Raw genomic sequence first — 22,403 nt, 5'->3', positions numbered from 1 at the left:
GATTGAACCTGTGGAAAATTCTACAAGCAGATGGACAAAACTATCGTCAGAGGAGCAGCACCAGCCAGACAGCGCTGGATTCATGGCAAAGGAGCAGGAAGACAGTGGTGTGACCTCTTCCGCACGCCAAGAGAAAAACTCACTGAGCAACAGGGAGGGTGAAACAAAGGCTGTAAAACAACACGCTGGGAAGGTTCGCACACAAGTGTTTCCCAAGGGAGACTCTGGGCTGTGCTGAAGGCAGAATGAAAATGACCCAGTGGACTGAGAAATGAAGAGGCACAAGGAGCAAAGAAAACAGCACAGGAGCAGGATGGCCAAGAAAACAGGCCGCACGGTACAGTGGCAGTGACACAAGTGGGAAAGAATACTAGTCATGACTGCACAGACCCGGGAGGGGCTGGGCTGCCCACCTACAGACAGACATACCAGACACCAGTCACACTTAAAATGTCCGATGAGCCAGTCATGTTTTATAAGCCTGTTCATCTGAGTGCCCTGCATTTAATCTGTGATGTCCCCTGTAGACAGAGCAGCCCACACCCTGGTAGCACAGGGAAGGGTGAGGTTACAGACCGAGTCAAGGGCACACACTAACATTTTTAAGGATCATGACTGAGAGAATTTGATTGGCTGTATCTTCCCACTCAAGAGAGAGGACAAATGCAGTCCTGTGTCAAGAGCAGGCATGGAAAGAGAAAAGAGAGCCAAGGCAAGGGGCAAATAGCACAGAATTGGATGGTGGAAATGAATCTGAACAAACCAAACAACCCGCACTCAAACCAATGGTCACAACCAAAGTCTCCGCCCAAAGCACAGGTTGTGGCACTGGATCTAAAGATAACAGGATCCCTGCCTCTAGCTGGGTACAAGAGACATCGGACGGGTGGGGGGGCTCCACGGCGAGGAGACACTGGTGCTCCGCAAACCCCGCGAGAGGAGGCTGGCGTGGCGTCTGCCGCACTGGGCCCGACGGATTGAACTGGGCACAAAGAAGGTCACCGTGTGATGATAAAAATTTCAATTCATCAAAAGGATATAAAGATCTAACATTTGTACTTATTTAGCAAAATCGATTTAAAGTGTATGAGGTAAACTTGGCGGACCTAAAATTAGATATGGGGAAAGGTACCATCACAGTGGGAGACTGACTTCTTAGAGAAAACTAAAACGTGGGCAACACAATTAGCGAGTGTGGCTTAATGGACATTAAGAAATACATTTTAAAGGAAAAAAAAAAAAAGATGTTGTAGCTGAAGGTTGATATTTTGAAATTACCCATTAAGTAGACAAGTGCAGCAAGACTAATGGAGAAACTAGAGGCACAGAGTGAAGGGTAACAGGCCCCAGATACAGCATATATGAAGACAGTAAGAGATGCTGTCAGAAACTTGGCTGAAAGGGTAAATTATTGGTAAAGTATAACTTTCCAAAATTAACTCAAGAAGAAATAGAAAAACCTGAATGGATGACCAAAGCCACTAAAGGTACTGAATTAATTATTTAAAATCTTCACCCAAAGAAAACCCAGGGCCCAGGAGAGCCATCCCAGTCAAGAAGAACAGACTATTCTGATCCTACACACTCTCCCAGAGACAGAAAAAGAGGGGACTCCTATTGTCCACCTACCCACCCTTCCCACATATGTAGACACCCTTCCATCCATTCACCCCTCATCCCATCCATCCACTCACCACCACCCCCATCCCATCCGTCCTTCCAAACATGGTCTAATATAAAAAACTGGAAATGACATGGTCTCCATGAGAAGAGAAGCCCAAGTGGCCCAGCATGAAAAGATGCTCAGCCCCGGGCGACGAGATGACCATCCACCGGTGCTGTTTTGCCCATCACGTTGGCAGAAATCAAACGTGGGGATGCCAGCGTTGCTGAAGTTCCTCACCCACTGCTAACACTGACATCACCTTCCAAAGGTGAGCAAGGGTGTATCCTGGGAGCACGGCTCCCTCTGCTGGCGTTTACCTCAGAGGCACAGGTGAGCACTGCTCTGGGGCTGCAGTCACTGTAACCACCAAAGGGAGCCCTGCTCTACTGTGGCCTCCACCAGGGAGAGGAGCAGTGTTCCCAGGGCACTGGTTCCCAGGGCACTGGCCCTTTGTTGAGGAAGATGAGGGGCAGGGCCTCAGGCCCTCGCTGGACATGATGCTCCAGCAGAAAACAAGCCGTTGAGATTTTGGGGTTATTCAGTACAGCCTATGTGTCCCAATCATTAGGTCCCAACTTGAATATTTTGCCAGAATTTTTTTTTGCCAGTGTTTTAAAAGGAACGCACTGCATAAGTTATCAGTCATTCTGAAGCAGAGGGGAGCATTAGAGTGTGCATGTGCACACATAGGAGGAAGTTACTACTGTTGCTGCTTTCCCATCTCCAGTTGGCTCCCCATGCCACTCTCCCCAGTGGGATGGATACAATGGTGGTGGCTAGCCCTCCAGGGTTATAAGTCTCTTCCTCCTGTCAATCTCAGCCCCTCATGTCTCAGTCCTGTGACATGTCACTGCTGGCCAGGACCCCCCATCACCCATTCCTGAGCATTAGTGCAGCACTTGAGACTCACTGTCTCTGTACCTAGCACCTGACAAGGCGTCTGGGGGTGGAGCTCTCCTAGGCTGGTGAAGTAAGGCAGGAACCATGAAGGGTCCTGTCCTGAGCTCACACCCCTCTGCCATGTGAAGTTACATGGAAGTCAGGGGAAAGAACGGAGTGATCTACCAGGAGAGTGATCTCTGAAGACTGTTTCCCTGGGCAGTGGACAGGAAAGCCGGAGGTGCTTCCTGTGCATGAAGGAGAGAGGGAAACAAACTCAGGCCAGCACCAATGGCAGGGACTGGGTGTGTTTCTACTGGTTCCATTGAACAAAGGGAAGGTAAAAGGGCGATTGTGGACCTGGGCTTTTAGGGCAAGGCTGCTATGCCCTAAGTGGAATAAAGCATGAGTGATGAGATGCTACTGGGTTGTACTGAACCAATTCTTTCCACGAGCCTTTATGGGCACCTCCTAGTGCCAGGCTCTGCTCCACCGCCAGAGACACTGACGGCTTCTGGTCTGGACTTAAGAAAAAGGAGCCAGGAAGAAGGGACTCACCCCTCAAAGATTTACTAAAGTCTGACAACACTGTTGGCTCAGAGGGTTCTCTGCAGCACCTTTGCCTCCTCCCGACTTCCTGTGGCTGCTTTCAGAGGGGCCTCCTAGGCAGTTCTGTGCTGCTAGCCGGTCCCCTCCACCCATCTGTGGCTCCAGTTGCCTCTTTATGTCCGTTGCATTCCCCACACATCCCTGCTGCCCCAGCACTTGCACAGCTGCACGGGAACCTACGGCTACCGTCAGGCCTAGTGGTGACACTACCAGACCTGTCCCTCCACACAGTTACTTCAGGGTGACCTGAGGAGTGGGCGGTGAATCCTCCACCGAGGCAGCACAACGGGGCCCAGGAAAGCTGGTGACAAGTTGGCAACCTGTTCTCATGTTGGTTTTCAACAATTTTTAAAAAACAAATTCCTTCTTAAAAAAGGTTAAAGGCTTGGGACTTGGTAAACAGCAGAGTAAGAAAGTACAGCTGTGATGACAGCACCCTTCCTCCTAATCGGGGACCAGCTGGGCAGGCTGCCCAGCCCTCCCCACCTGCTGCCTCAGGCCCTCATGTGACAAAGTTCCTGCCTGGCTGGGAGGGCATGGAGGTTGCACATGCCAGGATGACGTCAGAAAGAGGCTAGTTTCTTTTTCTTTTCTTTTTTTTTAATGTTTTTATTGATTTCAGAGAGGGAGAAATAGAAACATCAGTGATGAGAGAGAATCACCGATTGGCTGCCCGCTGCACACCCCCCACTGGGAATCAAGTCCACGTGCCCTTGACTGGAAATCAAACTGTGACCTGGTTCATGGGTGACTCAACCACTGAGCAACACTGGCCGGGATCTTTCCTTTTCTTCTTCTTTTTAAAAATATGTTTTTATTGGCTTTTAGAGAGAGAGGAAGGAGAGATAGAAACATGGATTAGCTGCCTCCGTACACCTCCTGCTGGGGATTGAGCCCACAACCTGAGCACGTGTCTGACAGGGAATCAAACCAGAGACCTCTTGGTGCATGGGTCGATGCTCAACCACGAGCGACATTGGCTGGGAGAGGCTAGTTTCTTGGGAGACCTGTGGGAGAGGCCCAGGCCTGCTCTTCCTAGGTGGGTCCTGTCACCTGCAGAGTGGCAGGGTGATGCCTTCAGGGGTGAGTGCACCCCTTCCCCATTCTTCCTCTCTGTGGGAGATTTGGGGGATGTGTTGCAGAGAACATGAAGCCCACACTCCCAATCAGCTCAGGCTTGGAGGCCTCAGTCGCTGTGCTTAGAAACTAGACCAGTGCGTGACATGCCACCCTAACATGCTGGAGACACTGGTGTGCCATGTGGCGGCTCTTCTTCAGTGACCAGATGCTCAGAAAGCCCTATCACTCCCTCCCTGAGTAGGGGAAGAGGTGTGGAGAGAACAGTGCAGGCAAGGTTGTCCCGTGTCCTTGGACTGACCTAGGGCCAGAGCAACTCATCTCCCCCACATGTTCCAGCCTGGCTTCCTGGCTCTCCTGTCTCATATTTTTATAGTTGCCAAATCTTCTTGGAAGAGAATGAGATATTTAAAAAAAAAAATCAGCCCACTGGCATGGCTCAGTGGTTGAGCATCGACCTATAGAAGGTTATGGTTTGATTCCTAGTTAAGGCACATGCTTGGGTTGTGGGCTTGATCCCCAGTGGAGGATGTGTAGGAGGTAGACGATCAATGATTCTCTCCTATCACTAATGTTTCTATCTTTCTTTCCTTCTCTATTTCTCTCTGGGGAAAAAAAAAAATCAGTCACCAAAGCTGAGTGTTGTGAACACAAGAGTTTCTTGCTGTTAGGGCTCCACAGTGGGAGCTTGGCTGTCAATGCTAGAAATACTGAACCTGCTGAGCAAGTGGGGACAGGGCCCAAGATGGCATCCACTCTTGGCTGTGAGCTACGCTTTTGCTGAGGTAGGTGGCTGGCAACTAGGATGAGTTTCTTACCCATTTTACAAAGGGGGCCTGGCAGGGCCAACTGTCACTGTTTCCCTACATCCTTCTGTGACAATGACTGGGGTGAGGAGGATGGTCTGTACGTGAAGGATAGGTGAGGGCCCACCTTCTAAGTGGACAGACAGGAGGCATGCACTGCCCTAAAGCAGACACACATGCACTGGGGCCTGCACACAGCTGAAACTACGGCCACTGCTGGCAGGAGGTGACCCTGGCGGGGAGTGTGAGCATGTGTAAGCATGATTGTGAGTATAAATAAGTATAGCTGAGAGTAAGTACAAGCATGACTGTGCAAGTGTGCGCATTTGTAAGCATGGCATAAACATGACTGCAAGTGTGTGTATGCATGATTGTGTGAGCATGTGCAAGCATGCCTATGAGTGTGAGTGTATGAGCATGTGTGAGTGCGGGGGAGATGGCCGACTAAAAGCAGATAATTGGCTCCCAGACTGAGTGGACTCAGAGTCTCTGAGTCTGCCTCTCACACACACAGCTGTTTGTAATCACTGTGTTTTGTCACAGCCACACCTTTCCTAAAGTGTAACAACATAACACAGTTGCTAAATTTCCAATGAAAGCCTTTTCTCCCAACACTGAGGCTCCACCTTTATCCTCTGTGAATTCCTTCATTGATCTCGGAGTTGGGTTGAATGAAATGATGGCATTGATCCTTGATATGCCACATGATTAATTAGAAAATTGGTCAAAACCAAACGCTGTCTTGGGGTGACATGAGAAATGATGGGCTCTCACTGCTCATCTTAGCCCCCCACTTGCTGGACTCCCTGAACCTCCATTTACAATGCTCCTGCAAAACATTTGAGTTTTCAAGGTCAGTTGTCACCAATAGTTGCAAAAAAAAGCCAAAACTGTTCAATGAAATGGCTCTTGGGAGCAACGTGGACCTCGGCACAGCGCGGGTCTCCTATTATAGGCTCAGTTCCTGCCTCTTTCCCCTGGAGCCACACCACCAGGTGGCTATGTTGGCCACAGCTGGCTGCCCGTTGTGTGCACCAAGTCGTCCAACACACCATAGATCAATCCACTTCAAAGGCTGCAGGGCAGAGAAGTGGGGCTCCGTCCAACTCTCTTGCATTAAAAATATTTTTAAGAGACCTTGATAAACCAGTGTTTCCTGCTTTTTGATGTGTGTAAGTAAAGGAACATTTTCTTGTCAGAAGAGTGAAGCAGGAAGCAGGGACAGGCCTTAGTTGAAAGCTCAGTTCTCTATTGTTATTTTAAAGTAACTCGAAGAATCAAAAAGGTTTGGGATGGTTTAAATACATAAGTCAGTTGCCTTTTAACTTTAGCTGGAAAGGGATATTGTTTTATATGAAGAAAGGCTAGGTGAAATTCTGTGAGCACTTTAAAAAGCACACTGGCATTTTATTTGGGAATATTCAAGCGTATCGATAACCAGCTGACTAGACATGGGGTGCCACTAGGACCTTTGATCTGCTTGTGACCTGGCTTAAAATGAACACTGTCCACAACAAGCAAGGTGGCCAGGGCGTGGGGGCTAGCTGGAGCGCCACAGGGCCTTCAGGAGCTGGGACCACACTCCTTTCTCCTCCAGCCCTGAGCACCCCCACCACAACTGCAGCCCCAGGAGCATGCTGCGTATGGGGCCACACCTCTGTTCTGAGCCCTTCAGAGGTCCACAGAGTGGGTTTAGCATCCCCCCCCCCAAGGATGGTGCTCACTCAGTCCACCCTCCTCAGGACTGGCCTTCGAGAGGGGCAGACAGAGCTATGGCCTTCCTCCCAGGTGCCCACTCCCCAAGGCACCTGGCCTGGCTCTCCTCTGCGGGCCATCTCTCAGGAGAACACACACAGCTTCCTATGGACCCAACCCCACATCAGGTCATTGTCACACTCAGCTGGCTGAGGACCGGATCTGGGCGATACCTCACCTTTGCTTCCACATGACACCCGTCATCTCTGTCCCGCATGAGCCTGGCAGGACACTGGCCATACGCCTCCTCCTCCTGCCCACAGCCTACCTTCTGTCAGTTCATACAAGTCACAGGGAACAATGTGGACTGGGAACAGCTCCAGGACAGAATGCTACCTCACATCACAGGAGACTTCACTACAACTGGCCATCTCCCCAGTCTGGCGGATGCAATAAAGTTCAATATGGCGTTTTCAACACCTGCTCGATGCCCCCCTCTGCATCTCCCCACATGCCTCGTGGGCCCTGTCAGCTGTGTTTCGGGGGGGAAGCGGGGTGGGTGGGTCTAAGGGAAGCCTCAGGGCCGGCCAGGGCGGGCTCCCAGTGACTGCTTCCTGGAGGAGGCCTCTTGGGCACTCAGCCCACAGGTCAGAAGCTGGAGACGGAGCCCCACTGAGCAATGAACTTGTGAGGGTGCCGCACCCAAGATGGGCCTTAACTGAAGCCTTGCGCTCCTGGTGTTGACCAGCAGGAGGAAAGCTGTGGAGATGACGGCCCCCTGACTGAACACCAGGTAGCCCTGACCTGACTGAGGAGTGTGCTCAGTCACCCTGTCTGATGGGTGAGGGAGATGAGTCCCAGGGATGGGACAGCATGAGAGCAGGGGCCCTGGCACCTCTCTGTGTGGTTGGGCCTCTAATCTAGGGCACTCACCCGAGCTCCCCAAATACCAGCCAGTTCATCTCTAGGACCAACATGAGACATCAAAGCAACAAGAGAAGCTACATTTGGGGGATCTTGAACCCGCTCCATGAACCTCTGATGGGCTCAGGGGACAGAGTTGTGGCCCCATATCCAAAGGCTGTGGGTGGATTTCAAGTTTCAGGAAGTGTGGCCATTCAGCAGGCTAGGCATCCTTGGAGGCATTTCCCTCCCACCAGCCTGCCCTCCTTTGGTCCAGGTCAGCCTGGAGTGCAGCACGCCCAGTGGCTCTCCTCCAGCCTTGGAGTTGCCTCCCCTGGTCCAGATCCCTTGAGCCCCTTTGGTCCAGCTAATGTGTCTCCCTGACTGTGTCCTGAGCCTCTGAGGACACTGTGCAGAGCCGGACCTGGGTGTCTGTGAGCCCAGGAGGCAGAGGCCTCTCACCCAGGGCCCGAGACTTGCATAGAGACGCCACTCCTGGAACCTGCCTTAGAACCTCTGGGGAACTGACGGTTGCTGAAGGAGGAAACTGAGACCCCTCTCCAGGTGACCCACACATAAAGGTGAGCCCCTTCAAAACATAGGACCCTAAACTACATTTTTAAGATGAAGGGTTCTTGATGATCCTTTTGCTCACCTCCTTGTGGCCATAATCAAGCAGTTTTGTCAGACATGTTGCCTGAGTGGGGGTGGAGGGGACATCAAACACCGAGTGGGAAGCAAGTGAAGTGGCCCATACAGGCCTGGGCCTGGAGCCTGTATGCAACAACCATGGGCCTCCAGGCCTCCTACCTCGTTTCCCAGCAAAGCAGAAACACATGCTTCTGAGGCGTCACAAATGGCCGTGAGGTCGTGGCCCCCCTCCAGGGCCAGAACTATCCGGCCACCAGCCAAGCCCATCAGCTGCTTCGTCAGGTACCCGAAACCTGCAACGGGAAAAGGGAGATACAAGTAGAGGGCAGGGCGGGCGCAGGGAGGGTGCAGGGCCGACGCTGGCAGCAGATCAAAGCGTCCAGAAGTGCATTACATCACATTACAGACCCAGGGGGCTGGCACACTGCGGCTCATAATGGAAGCCAGGTTCGATCACAATAAATTCATCGAGGAATTCGGTTTGGGATCCTGTTTGATCTGTGTGAGAGCAGGAATTACGGTTTCAGTGCTTTGATTTCATAATGCTGCAAATCACCTTGTTTGGGGGGTGGGGATGGGCCTCAGGAGGAGCCTCCAGGCTCTCTCACATGGGGACCAGAGGCCAGGAGACAGGATGCCTGGAGCAGGGCAGCTGTAGGCAGCCTTGGCGGCATGGCCATGTCCATCCCTAGGCCAGAGGTTCTGGTTGGGGGTGTGCTGGGCACACACATGAACACACACTCCGGCACACACGTCAATGCTGCGTGTGCCCTTCTAGGACTCTGACATCTGCATCTGGAGTGTCTGGCTTTCATCAATAGCCATGTTCCCTCCATTGCACCCACGTCACCCTCCCACAGGCAGAAACGTGATGGGTAATGATAATTACCACCCTCGGCCAGACAGCCTGACATTTATTAAAGAGCCTGTGAAAACATGCCACACTGGTCAGCATCCCATTGCCAGGTGGCCATCGGCAGACCCGGCCCCACACTGGCAGCCATGGGCACTGTAACCTCCCGAAGCCCTGGTTAATCTCTGATGGAAACAGGGACATGGGCTTCCTGGCTGCCTGGTCACTTCCTCGCCACTGAACCACACTGCCCGGGTTCAGACGGATCTGAGGGGCCCCGCACTGGAACACGGCTTCGCCAGTTTAGCCCTTGGTTTGACCTCATTCTTCTTGGGAGATCCACACTCTCCCTGTGGGAGGGAGAGACGACAGGCTCTCCCTGGCCATCTGCACCCATGGGGTTAGCACGAGGGGCCCCCAGGGTGTCCTGTAGAGTCCCAGGATCTAGATTGCTGTGACCACCACAGCAGGGGGCTGGTGGTGGTAGTGGTGGCCAGGCAGGGGTGAGGGTGCCCAGGATCTTCTGTGGACCAAGGCTCCACGCCAGTACGTCTCTGACGTGACTTTCCGTGTCGGCAGAAGCAGAGGCCCCAACCTGTGGGAGGGCTTTTTTACAGGACTCCCTCCCATAATGGAAGTAGGGCCTTCATCTAATGCAAATCCTTAGGCGAACCCATAATCTGGGGCTCCCTCCTCCCTCCAACTCTGAACTGAACCTTCTCTCAGCTACCCCCCCTCACAGGCTTTAGAGTATGTTCCTGCCCTCAATGTGAGTGACCACACCAGCTCTCAGCCGGACTGGAGACCCAGTGGCCTGCATGCGCCCAGCTGAGCATGAGCCCCCCAGGTCAGCACTGTGGGTTGGATGACCTCCGGGGGGAGGGCCTGTGACCTCCTGGTCCACACCATCCTGCTGCCCCCATTGTTTTTCTGGGGCTGCCCACACTGTCACGTCTCTGGAAATGTCATTGAACGGGAGATGTGAGATACAGCACAGCTGGCCACAGAGACAGCAGGTCCCATTAAGCTCCTGAAAACCCGACTTACATTTGGCAGAGAGGTTGTAGCCGCCCAGAGGTGTGGGGTGGCCCTCCACGGCGTCGAAGCCTGCTGACACCAGCACCACATCCGGGGCAAACTCGTTTGCGATTGGCATGACCACCATTCTGAAAAGGGCAGGAAAAGGTGACACTGAGACAGCGGGGACACAGATGGGAGGGCTGCTTGGTCACTGAACGTAGTTCCCCTCAAGGTTAGTGGGCTGAGGGCTCTCATGGAAGCTGGAATCTGATAGCTGAGAGTTAGATTTCACAGTACCTAAAAAGTCCAAACCAACAAGGCCCTGTACGAATGCTTAGAGCCAGCTGCGCACTGGTTTTGTAGGAGGCTTTCTCTGTAGACCATGGAGGTGGTCTGTAACCTTGAGCTGCACCAACATGGGGAAGTGGAGCCAGCTACCAGGGCTGCTAAGGGTTCTCTCCAAAAGTGTGGACTGCTCTGCTCACCTTACACTGGCTCTGATTCAATTCAAGATGGGCACAGCCATGCCCCAGCATCAGGGACACAGGGCCATGTGGCTGAGGAGGTGAGAGAGCCCTTCAGCAGCGCTGGCCCCGAGGGAGCCCTCCTACCTCCTTCTACTCATCCCGAGGGCCACGTTAGCAACAAATGATCATACACGCACTTGCAACGGTGCTGCATCGGGTTAGTTAAAAAGAAATTCTACACTTGAGATTTTTAAAAGGAAAAGTTATAGTCACATTAAAGAGAATTAATAGTTAAAAATACATACACTCACTGAGAGGTTTGGGATTAAATTATATAAGGGAAACAAGGAAAAGATTTACTTGAATACAGAAAAACAAACAAACAAACAAAAAAACTAAACACAAAACCACCACCTGGGAGCCTGCAGTGTAATTAGGTCAGTGTTTCCCTAAAACATGTGCTTTGTATTTTAATGGAAGAACTATTAAATGTAGAGCTCAGCAGTGGTATCTGCCATTTAAGCTTGTTTCTCACTTTCCTTCCTTCCTCTGTAGAGGAGGTGGGCAGAATCACAGGTGCTTGGGGCCCACGCCCCTGAAGTGGGCAGAGGAGGACATGATGATCTAAATGCACTGGGAGCCTCTGCCGACGTGTTGCCAGCCCCACTGGAGAAGCCCAGTGTTCACAATTCCTCCGCCTGTTTCTCAGAGCAGCTCAAACAGTTTCTGCTGCACCAAAGGCTGCTTGGTGCTCCTGCAGCTCGCTCAGTGATTTATCTCTGAGTCCCGGTTCCCTTCACTTGGAGCTTCAGAGGCCCTTGGGAGGAGGAGGTCACAGACACTGGGCATGGCACATGTCCACGCAGAGCCCCGGGGACACCATGTCCAAGGACTTTTATTACAGAATGAAGTAGCCATTTAAGTCAGCAAAGTCAACTCCATAAAGTATCAACTTTGTCAAAGGACACAAACATGCTCAAAATGAAATGTTCCTCTACTCCAGAACTACTCTGGATTTCCATTGAAAAGCCACCTGGTCTCTGCAGGACCCATGCTGCAGAGTACCTGGCCCTACTCCAAGAACATGCACTACCCAGTGCTGAAGAGCCCTGAGCCAGTGCTTCCTGGAGGAGAGTATGGACTGTGCCTTGTGGCTTTTATCTGCTCCAGTTGGGACTGAGTACCTGCCATAAAAACAGGCACTGGCAGCTGAGAAATTTGCCTCTGGAACCTCACACTGGAGTCACAGCAGACGAACCAGGCTGGGTTTTGAACAGCATTCCCTTTTCCAAGGCCAAGTGCAGTTCATAAACTTCCCTGGGAAGCACCTCTGCACTAGCCTCAGGGTGTGCGTCTCGGGCACCATCCATCAGGTTCAAGGAACAAAACACAGGATCTGGATGGGCGTGGCTAGCTTTCAGTCTGCGGGCACATGGCCATGCGTGAGCTGCACACACACCATGTGAACACACATGACTGTGCCCCAGTAAAACTTTACTTAAAACACATGGTGGATTTGGAACGAGGGCCCCACCCTGCCAACCCCTGCTCCTCACCCGTCATTACAACCATGGTGATGCTATTCAATGCCCAGCACCAGTTCCAGATTTTAACATGTTTCATTGTGTCTATGGGGATGTATGTGGTAACCAAAGTTCACAGATTCTGTGAACGCAAAGGGGTGTCTGTTACACAAAGCACATGCTCCTGAGCAGGCACGGGGCTGTTAACCATCTGGCCACGACACCACCCCTGTGCCCTAGCTGATCTGTCCCTCCAGGTGCCCTGAAACATCATCCACATAGATGGGTCTGTAGATGCCTCCTCTCTTGAGGTGCCTGGAAACTTGGGCTACCAGTGCTATCTGCTCTCCTCAGTCTTCCTTCTGTAACATGTGCTTCCTGTAGATGTGTAACACATGTCTGCAGCTGGGACGTTCCTGTGTGCTGGAGAGGCCTGACCAGGAGCAGCAGTTGCCAAATGGACAGACACCCCTCCACCCTCACCCCCATCTTACAGGAAGTGGTTGCCCTCCTCACTTGCTGGCACTATTTCAACAATCAGCATTGTGATGATTGAAAATTCCATTTATTTATATAAAAGCCTAAGTGACCATTACAACCGGTTGACCAGTCACTGTGACATGCACTGACCACCAGGGGAAAGATACTCAATGCAGGAGCTTCCCCCTGGTGGTCAGTGCACCCCCACAGCCAACCTCCCACGGCCGGCCAACCTCCTGCCATACCTCCTCCAAGCTGGCTGGCCCCGATTGCCAGCCAGGACAAGGGACCCTACCTATGCATGAATTTGTGCCCTGAGCCTCTAGTTTATTATATGCTGTGACTTTGGGTCCCATCTTTTGAGAGAGCCACAAAAACCATGTTTGCACCAGAGCCACTGGTTGGATCAACTGTTTATAAAATATTTAAACTCTGCTGAGAGTTAGAATCAGAACAAATAGAAATTATGGAAACCCACTTGCTTTGGCCTGGCTGCCACCAGCGGTGATGCCCACAACCTTGCCCTGCTCCCATCTGCCCACAGGCATGGTGGCCAGAGAAGGTGCACATTAGCTAGAACACAGCTAGACCCTGAGGATGGTCTGAGCTCCTCCCACACTAAGAAGATCACTTCCCTACCCCCACTCCTGCCCCTGCAGAGCCTGCTGCCTGCCTCATGCTCTGGGGCTGGGGGCCCGTTTGCTCCCAGCCTCCTCACCTCCTGGGGGTTATCCTGGTGAAGTGGGCACACCCTTCCCTCTCTCCTGTAGCTTCTGGGGCGTTGGAGGGATGCTTTCCTGGGCCCCTGGGCCTCTTGACTCTATCCCATTCTCACCCTTTCCCTCCCTGCCTCTCCTGCCATGTCTTGCTCCACAGGCTTCTCCATACTCCACCAGTCACCACCAAAGGAGGCCTCGGACCCATGTAGCATCTTTCCCTCATGATTCCCACAGCTTCACTGCCATTGTCCTCAAGGCTACCTCCACTACAAGGGCCCTTTTGCTGCTTGGAGCTGACCTTGATCTCTGCCTCACTCTGGGCAGAGCCCCAGCTTCTCCACTAGGCACTCTCCTCCCCCAGGTCCTCAGAAGAGCAGTGTGTTTGCTGCCTCTTGTCCCCAGCTCCCATTCACTCCTGCACATTCTGTCTTAACCTCTACCGACTATCTTCCCTGAGTCACCTGTGGCCCCCTCCCAACTGCCAAATAGAGGGACACTTTCTGGCTGTTTCCTGGAAATCTGCTAAAACACCACTGACCCCACTACGCATCCTTTTCTGACCCTGCTGTGCCATCCTTCAGCCCAGTCAAGACCTGTTCTTCCTGGTTCTCTGCCCACTATCCTCACCCACATCCACCAGTCCCCGTCCCCCATCAGTTCTATCTGATCACCCAACATTTTCTGAGATGGCCCTTCTCACCCTGTTCCCATTCTGGCCAGGGTTGCCATGCTTCCCTGGGCTTGTCCATGGGATCTAGGGCAGTCCACACATCCTGGAACCAATTCTGTCACCAAATTGCCATGAGATAGCTGTCAAACATGCAGAACACACCACCTTAGTCACCTGGGCAGAGCCCTGGACACTCACTGTCAGAGTCACGGTCCAGCTCCCTGGAGGCAGCCACACAGCCTTGACCGGCTCCTGTGGGAAAGCCCCATTCCTCGACACCCGTGCCAGCTCACTCCTGCATACTTGTGAGTGGGCATAGGTACATGCACCTGCTGCAGCCCTGTGGTCCCTGTCTGAGTCACCTGAGGGGGCAGGCACTGCATGGATCACCTGTTCTATCCCCGCTGCCCAGGGCAGGGCAGTTGAACACGAGACTGCCCAATTCTGAATTTCTAGCTTATATCTTTGCTTCTAAAATCACCGCAGAATGCCCTCAGGTAAAATTTAGAGACATGGAGAGAACACGGAATGTCATGGACATTTCAACACAACAGAAAAGTTAGAAAGAAGCAAAACGCACCTTAAGGATGTAACAAAACTCAGAAGTGCCACAACCTGACGCCATGCCCGAAAGGCTAGGGAAGGCGACGTGAACCTGCCCGGCTGTTCAACTGCTGGGTCACTGCAGTTACCACTTTGGGATATGCAGGTCCCTGACGCCTCTCAGACACTATGTCACAATGAAATCCAAATCACAATGTCAGAGTATGGACAATCCCGATTTCACTTCCTCACTGCTGATAGATGGACCTGCTGGGCTGCCAGATGCAGGTAAGCGAGGGGTTAAGGAAAGTGCACCATTATCTTCTCTAGCCCAAGCCCTCAGCTCCTCAGCTAACTTCAAAGCCTCACTCCACTGGTTTGAATTAGGCCCCCTTTTCTCCTACAAGCCTCTCGCCCCAGGAGAAAGCGCCGCTGCTCCTGGATTTCATTAGGGGCAGTTTTCTTATCTCCCCCTCATCGCAGGCTTGATCTCCTGAAATGCAATGTGGCAGGCAGGGTCTGAGGAACACGGTGCTCCGTCTGAGGCACGCACTGTCCGCAGGGCCCCAAGGGAGCAGCACAGAAGAAAGGGGAAAACGGATCCTGACCCTCTTCCCCCTCCGATCAATGCCCAGGGAACCATAAATTGTAAACTTCAAAGTGCTATTTTACATTAAAATCAATAAAAAAAAAAAAAAAGAAACAATTTTCCTTTTCAAAGAAGTTATTTAAGCTTTAAAAAGCTCATTTGATAAGGTATCATCATGTACACACTTGGCAGGAGATTAAAACAGAATGTCGACAGAAACTCCGAGGGAAAGGTTGATCTTAAAGGCTGGCCCAGGGAGGGGGACAACTTCCAGGGCCGCCTGGCTGCCCACCACCAATGAAATGCCAGAAGAGGTGCCGACTCGTCCGCCTAGGATCAGAGTGCACAGGGCACTGACAAGCTGCAAGGGCCAATCCAGTCAAACCTGGCCTGAAAAATGTCTGAAAGAAGAGAGAACTACCTAGTTCTTACCACTTCAAGCTTCAGTTTAAAGGAAGTTTTACCTTCTCTGCCACACCAGGTTTGGGCCGTGTTGTGCCTTGGTCTCCTGGATGGCACCAACATTCACTTGGGCACTGTTTACACCCCACATGGTGGCATCTGGACACCTATTTCCAAAGGAACCCCTGAGAGGGCTGGTTCTCAGGCAGGAGGGGAGTGATGCTGAGTGGCTGTTCCATGCACATGCAGCCACAGCCCAGGTGGGCAAGACACACGGGTTCAGATTTCATGAAGTTGATATTTAACTGTGCACATGAGAAAATTGTCAGATGTTTTGGGGCTTCCTTCTTTCTTAAATTAGGCAGGGTAATTATAAAAATTCCACAATATTTGATGGAGTAAGAAGAAACATCAAAATTAGACCAATGAGGCAAGGAGAAAAAGTAATTCAGTGTGAATCAGGGTAGGTCTTCTAAGAGGTAACTGGCTCCTTTTCAGATCAATTCCGCTGTTGGAGCGGACGATGGAAGGCCTCTCCATTGCAGACCCTCACACGCATGCAGGCGCTGGGGACTCGGACCCCGTTCTGAGGTGAGTGAGCAGATGCTTGAAGGGTTCTGTGACCCATGTAGGTCTTACTGGGATGCGAGGCAGAATCCTCAGCAAAGCTTTTGCAAGATGTGTCCTTAATAGATCTCAGCCTTCAGAAAAGGAGGCGGAGTCACTGGAGATGCCCCAGGGCACTAACTCCCCGGTTTTCTGAGATGGTCAGATACCACCATTGAACAAAGCTCTCCTCCTCTCAAGGGCCCTGCCCCACCCTGAGCTATCCAATCTGCCATTTTAAAGTCAACAGAGGCCACCTGCTCTATAGGAATTACTTCAGTCTGACCCAGATCAAAGCAGAAATCACCACTTGATGACAAAAGCAAACACTGAGGCTCAATTCTAGGGCCCAGAATAACACTAAGCAAGTGCATGAATGGCGAGGCCTTCTAGTTTATCAATAAAGGAGGAAGATCTTTTCTGTCTCCCGTCTTCTCACAGAGGTTTCTGGAAGCTAAATCAGGAGTCCACAGCCTTCCAGATTTGAGCACCCACTTTTTGTTAATACAGCACCTCCTGATCTCTTCACTGAACTATTGGGACCGAAAGTGCACAGCCTGGAGCTTTGCAGATAAAGGTCAGAAGGCAGCCTCAAAGATTCCACCTTCAGCTTATAGGAGGAACTAAGACCGCACCCTAGAGCCTCAGAGCATCGTCCCTCCACATGCAGGATGGAAGCGTCTGTCTCTGCAAGGTGCACCCTGGGGATGCTGGAGGTCCTCCTGAGACGGGTCTGGGTGCTTATGAAGGAAAGTGAGGGTCAAAGTCAACAGGAACTGAGGCATGGTGGTGAAATTCCTTGAGGCCCCTAAATGCCTATGAATAGGAAGCCAGGACAGTTACCTGAAAGCTGCCAAGTACTCTGCATCTCCCATGGGGGGGTCAAGGCCACCAGTGAAAGCCATGTTGACGTTGAAGCCCACGCCGGGCCCTGTGCCCACCTGTGAGAAGGAAACATGTGTCAGACCCTTGACAGACAGTCCTGGTGGTCCCACAGCAGAGCTGTGGCTGTGCTCCTCATGAGCTGTTCCTTACAACCCTTGACATGCTGACTCTGATGAAAGCATGTTTTCATAGAATTCGGGGCTCTCGCCCCGCCCACCTGACCTGTGGGTGAGTGGGAGCCACCCTTTCCCTGGGCCCTGGATGAACTGCAGCTCTGTGCTGAGTGACAGACACAGGCCAGCAGAGGGCCACAGGAAATGATGGCAGACGAGGCTGCCCTTTCAACTTCCTTCTGGAAAATAAGATCCGGAGGTGGAGTAGCTGTTTCCTTGGGTGGGATTCCCCACTGCTGGGGCTATCACAGGCATGGCTGGGCTGAGGTGTCATGAAGGCTCTGAGCCTGTTGTTCTAGGACCCACTGTGTGGCACCACAGATGAAAGCAGAGCACAGTCAGCGTGCCCGAGGTACTGGACAAGAGCACGGCCTGCATAGCAGTTATTCGTGGAGGAAGAAGGCCATCCTGCTCCCTGCTCAGGAATACCTCTGTCAGCCTAGATTTGGGTGGGAAACAGTCTCCAGGCCTTCACTTACACATCAGACAAAAATCAGGCTGCTGTACACAACGGGATGGAATTCAGGCCAATGCTTGCCTCAAGTCACCTTCTGGGGTTTCCATGAGTGGGTAGCCCTTGCTTCTGCTGTGCAGATATCCACTCTGTCTCCAGGGTAGCCCTGCCTTGACCTCCTCCCAAAGTCCTGCACACCTACAGGAGGTCCTAAGTACCTCGTCAGGAGCCCCGCTTCCTGGGAAGAAGTTGCCATCGTCGTAGCGGTGCAGTGAGATGTAGAGAACATTGGGGTCGCTGTAGAAGGCCTGCTGGGTCCCATTTCCATGGTGCACATCCTGAGGACAGCGAGAGCGGACTCAGTGTTGGGCCAAGCCAGGACATCTCCCAGGCTCAGTCCCCTAGCAGCCCAGCCAGGCCACTGAGTTCATAGGAATGCCACCCCCCTGCCCGGAAGTCAGTCAGAGGGCCCCAGAAATTTATTAATTTCTTGCTTGGCTGTGTCTGTGAAAAGTGAGCAGCTTCTTCTTCTCTCTGACCATGGCTGCTGATGTCCGAGCACATGAGAAGTGTCAGCTTTGTGCCTGACGCTGGGGTAATGGGTGGGAAGCTACCCCGCAGACTGAGTGGCAGGTGCACAAGGCACAAAGCACTGTGGGCCCAGGTCCCAAACTGAATGACAAACCACTTCTCCTAATCACACTGGGTGGCCAAGCTTCCACCAGGCCCTAGGCCCCACTTTCTTGGCCAGGACCATGAGGCCACCGAGATGGGAGGCCTGCTTCACCCAGTGTGCACTTGAGGGGCTGCTTGCATGTCAGTGATTGGGAATACCAGAGAACTGCTTAGTAACTTTCCTTTCATAAAAGTCATCTGTGCTCATTATCGAAAACATAGGACCATGGCACATAAGTTGCGAGAAACAAACACATAGTCAGGCCACCAGGAACCGCTGATTCTGTGCAGACAGGCGGCAGGTGCACGCCACCTGTATCCTGTGGGACACGGCAGCACATGCCTTGGGGAGGTTCTCTGAAGGTTCCGTGAAGGTCACCAACTTTCGCAGACTGCTACAGCCACGCCTGCGTTGATGACCTGGTTGAGCTGTTATAGATCACGTGGCGCTTGTCGCCTCCCCAGCATTTCTAGTTATTCCCTTAGGAGCAACTAAGCACTCAGGGACACAGGCGCCAGGCACACTTGCAGCCAGTGATTCTGTTTTCACTGAGGCCACATAAATCACGCAGCCTCAGCCACTTAAGTGCCCCTGGACCTCCGTGACCAGTGTTCACATCTGGGAGCTTGCCGGGTATCCTGGGCTGCGTTTTAGTTTTTCTTATATTCAAAGTGAGAGGACATTGCATTATAAATCATACGCCTACCTGGTGTATCTAATTTTTTTCATTAAAATTTTATAAAACTAATCATAAATACTAAAGAGAATACCCTTCACTCCTCCCCCCCCCCCCCCGCAAAAAAAAAAAAATAAAATAACACCTTGACTATCCACCTCCAGTACCAGAACCCTTGACCCTGATTGTGGAGTTCAGAGGTCACAGCGTTTTAAACTAGAGCTTGCCCTTTGGGGCACTGGGATTGTGAGAAGTGGTAGGATCAGCTGTTGAAGTTATGAAATAGATCCGTAACAGGTCTGGGCTTTTATTTTCTAAATCTTTGAGATAAGTTTCCAGAAGCTAAGGTCCCCAGAGGCAGAAATGCCTGCCTTCTCCCTCTACATCGGACATAGTCTTCCTGCAAGAATCACAGCTCCCCCAGCCCTGCCTTGGGGAGGGAGGCCTCTTACCCAGTCCACTATGAGCGTCTTGCTCACATTCAGCCTCTGCTGGAGAAGCCTGGCTGCAACAGCCACGGAGTTGAAGTAGCAGAAACCCCTGCAGGTAAGAATCAGGAGAAACGGAGAAAAAAATTCAGGTTTGGATCAGGTGGGGTTTCTTCTTTTTGAGATGTTTTTAGAGAGAGAGGAAGGAAGAGGGAAAAACAATCGGTGAGAAAAGTAAATATCCATGAGCTGCCTCCTGCACACCCCCTATTGGGGAGCAAACCCACAACCTGGGTAAGTGCCCTGCCCAGGAATCAAAAGGGCCACCTTTCAGTGCACAGATGACGCTCAACCAACTGAGCCACACTGCCCAGAGCTAGATCAGTTTTTAACAACTTGCAATAGAACCATCCAGAGTTTAAGAGAGTCTAGTGAATGTACAATTTCTAATCAAGCAGTCTGAGAACCTTACTTGATGCTTATGATTGACAGACAGACCAGTCTCCTGTGTGCAGGCGGCCAGGCTCCCTGTAAGAAAATCCATTTCACTTTGTACCAATATTTCCCTCTTACTGGCCTCTCAAGAGACAACATGGGTCACAGAACACAGACGTGTGACCTATTTTAGTTGCTCACTGCCCATCTTCCTACATTCTAAGACATATGACAATGATGTATACAGGCACCCCAGTGACTGACTGTAATTCCAGAGTCTTATTCAAGAGAGTAAGAAAAGCTAAGAAAGTGATCCAAGTAAAAATGAAAGACTTCTCAGTCTAAGCCTGTTTTTGTGGAATTCCCACAGAACCGAGTGGCCTGCTGTTTTGCTTCTGGAATCCAGGCTGCAGTCTGGGAGCTGCCCCCTAGGATGTGCAGCTGTAGCTTGGTGCACAGGGGAGGAAATGCACTGAAAATATCCCTCTGTCACCCACTGTAGCCATTTGTTTACTCAGAATTTCCAACACTGAGATTCAAGCAAGAAGTCACTCTGAGCACTGAGACAAGGCCCTGCTCCCAGTTGGCCTGGAGTGAGTGCTCTGGGTCATGGGGCAGCAAGCGACTTTTCAGATGAGGCTTCAAATACTCCAACCCATGTCCACCTCTTTCTTCCTACACAAAGATGATTCCTTCTGGAACTCTGCTCTGACCCCCTCACTCCTGATTGGAAATGACAGGAGCTCCTCTGGGCATCACGGATTAGTCCGTGGCCCCACTGTGGTCTAGCGGCTTTACAAGGGCGTTGGCCACCCTGCGCTTCCTGGCTGCACCTGACAGTGCCATCTGCCAGGTGACATACCACGACTCATTCTTCAAGGCACAGCCTCAACATCACCTCCTCCTAACTCACCTGGGCTATCTCCTGGCCAGGGGAGGCCACCGTGTTCACTGGGGTGGTTTCCTAGTCCAAAGAGATGGCGCCTCACCCTGCAGGCAGCAGAGGCACGCTGCACAACACCTGAGCCTGAGTCAGTCCTTATGACCTTGCCCCAGGTGAGTGTGCACCAGTCACTGGCTCTCCACGAACATGATGAATTGGACAATCCATACACCGCACCACCTCAGCCACCGCCTCAGAGGTGCTCAGCCAGGGGAATCCAGAACCCAGAATAAAGTCAGAGAGCTGGCCATGAGGGCATAACTCTGGGACTTCAGCTATATCATCACCATACCATAAGCAGTTACCTGAGAGGTCATACTGAAAACAAGTGGAGGGTTTGACCCAGAATGCTCAGTAACAAGGACGGGCCACATGGACTCATCTCCCAATTTTTAGCATCACACTTAACTGACTTGTCTAGACTAATTCTGTGGATTCCTTTCATTCCTTCTCATTTTCCAATTCACCTTTTCATCACACCCATCAGCGAAGTCGACCTTTGACTCCAGAATGGCTGGGTTAGTCACTCATGCTAGATCGGGGACATTTGGTGCTGAATACATGCAAGCACATTCCACATCACAGGAGAGCTGGCAGGTGGCAACTTCAGTCCTTTAAGGAGTCAGACACTAGCCCCTCCCCCACCTGCAGGGCCATGTGTCTACTTACATGGGTGTGCTCTCCTCTGCGTGATGTCCTGGAGGGCGGACCACAGCAAAGCCATTCTACACACAATACCAGACATGTGGGGGAAAACAGGGAAGAAAGATTGGTTTCACATCAGTGAGAAAACCATACAGACTGAATGGTTAGCAAACTCAGAGGACACCTGAGGATGTGGATTTATGCGGAACCCAGGGCTTAGATAGGACCAGGATAAAGGGCTGACTGCAGCATTGCTGAGATGGCTAGTCTACAGGCGATTGTGGTTACTAAGGAAAAGTCATTCCTGACTTTCTACCTTTGCCAGCCTGCTGGCCAGGGTGGACACTGCTCACTGTGAGATTGTGGGAGGGATGGAGAGAACCCTTAGTCCACCTCTGATCAGGACTCTCCAGGAAGCACCCTGATGGGGTCCCCGAGTGTAGATGAAATGGAAGGGGCTCAGCTGTGGGGCACATGTCATGTCCCAGTTTGGCCTTGGCGTGCAGGTCTGTCATTATCGCTGCAGCTCAGTGTACAGGGGAGTAGACCACATGGAAAGCAAGCCCATCAACACCTGGAAGAAATGCCTCAGAAGCTGATGGGAGCTGAACACCCGTGCCTTCTATTAGGACCTCTAGGTCAGGTAGGCTTTAACAAACCATCCACTTAAAGGACATTCTGTAGCTGCTGTATACACTGCACAGGATGTATACATTGTACAGAATGTGTGCACTGTACAGAATGATACACTATATAAAAATAGTTTTCATGAGCATTTCTTGTTCTCACCAGCAACAGGAAGCTCATGGTCCGTCTATAAACTCAGTAGTGCAGAAGCATCTCCCTGCACACGGACCCTGTGTTGCGGTGTTCAGAGTGCAGACCACAGACCCTGGGGACCCTGTGCCCCTCCAGAAGCAGCTGTTATAA

The 22,403-nt window shown here is 51.7% G+C and overlaps 1 protein-coding gene across 9 annotated transcripts in view; it reads right to left on the bottom strand.

Annotated features, from left to right (window-relative positions):
* The window catches only part of HDAC4 (histone deacetylase 4), a 227,139-nt gene that overhangs the window by 4,165 nt on the left and 200,571 nt on the right, over positions 1–22,403 (bottom strand). For all 9 annotated transcript variants that reach the window (XM_084892691.1, XM_084892690.1, XM_084892685.1 and 6 more), the window contains 6 exons: positions 21,498–21,553; positions 19,475–19,562; positions 17,889–18,008; positions 17,002–17,099; positions 10,187–10,305; positions 8,446–8,579 (listed from right to left, as the gene is read on the bottom strand). In XM_084892691.1, the coding sequence (XP_084748817.1) occupies positions 8,446–8,579; positions 10,187–10,305; positions 17,002–17,099; positions 17,889–18,008; positions 19,475–19,562; positions 21,498–21,553 (615 nt within the window). The remainder of the gene's footprint in view (positions 1–8,445; positions 8,580–10,186; positions 10,306–17,001; positions 17,100–17,888; positions 18,009–19,474; positions 19,563–21,497; positions 21,554–22,403) is intronic.

This window comes from Pipistrellus hanaki (genome assembly GCF_964339955.1).
Source record: "Pipistrellus hanaki genome assembly, chromosome: 8".
NCBI lineage: Eukaryota > Metazoa > Chordata > Mammalia > Chiroptera > Vespertilionidae > Pipistrellus > Pipistrellus hanaki.
Note: the sequence above shows the minus strand (reverse complement) of the source record. Positions and strands in the feature narration are given on the sequence as shown.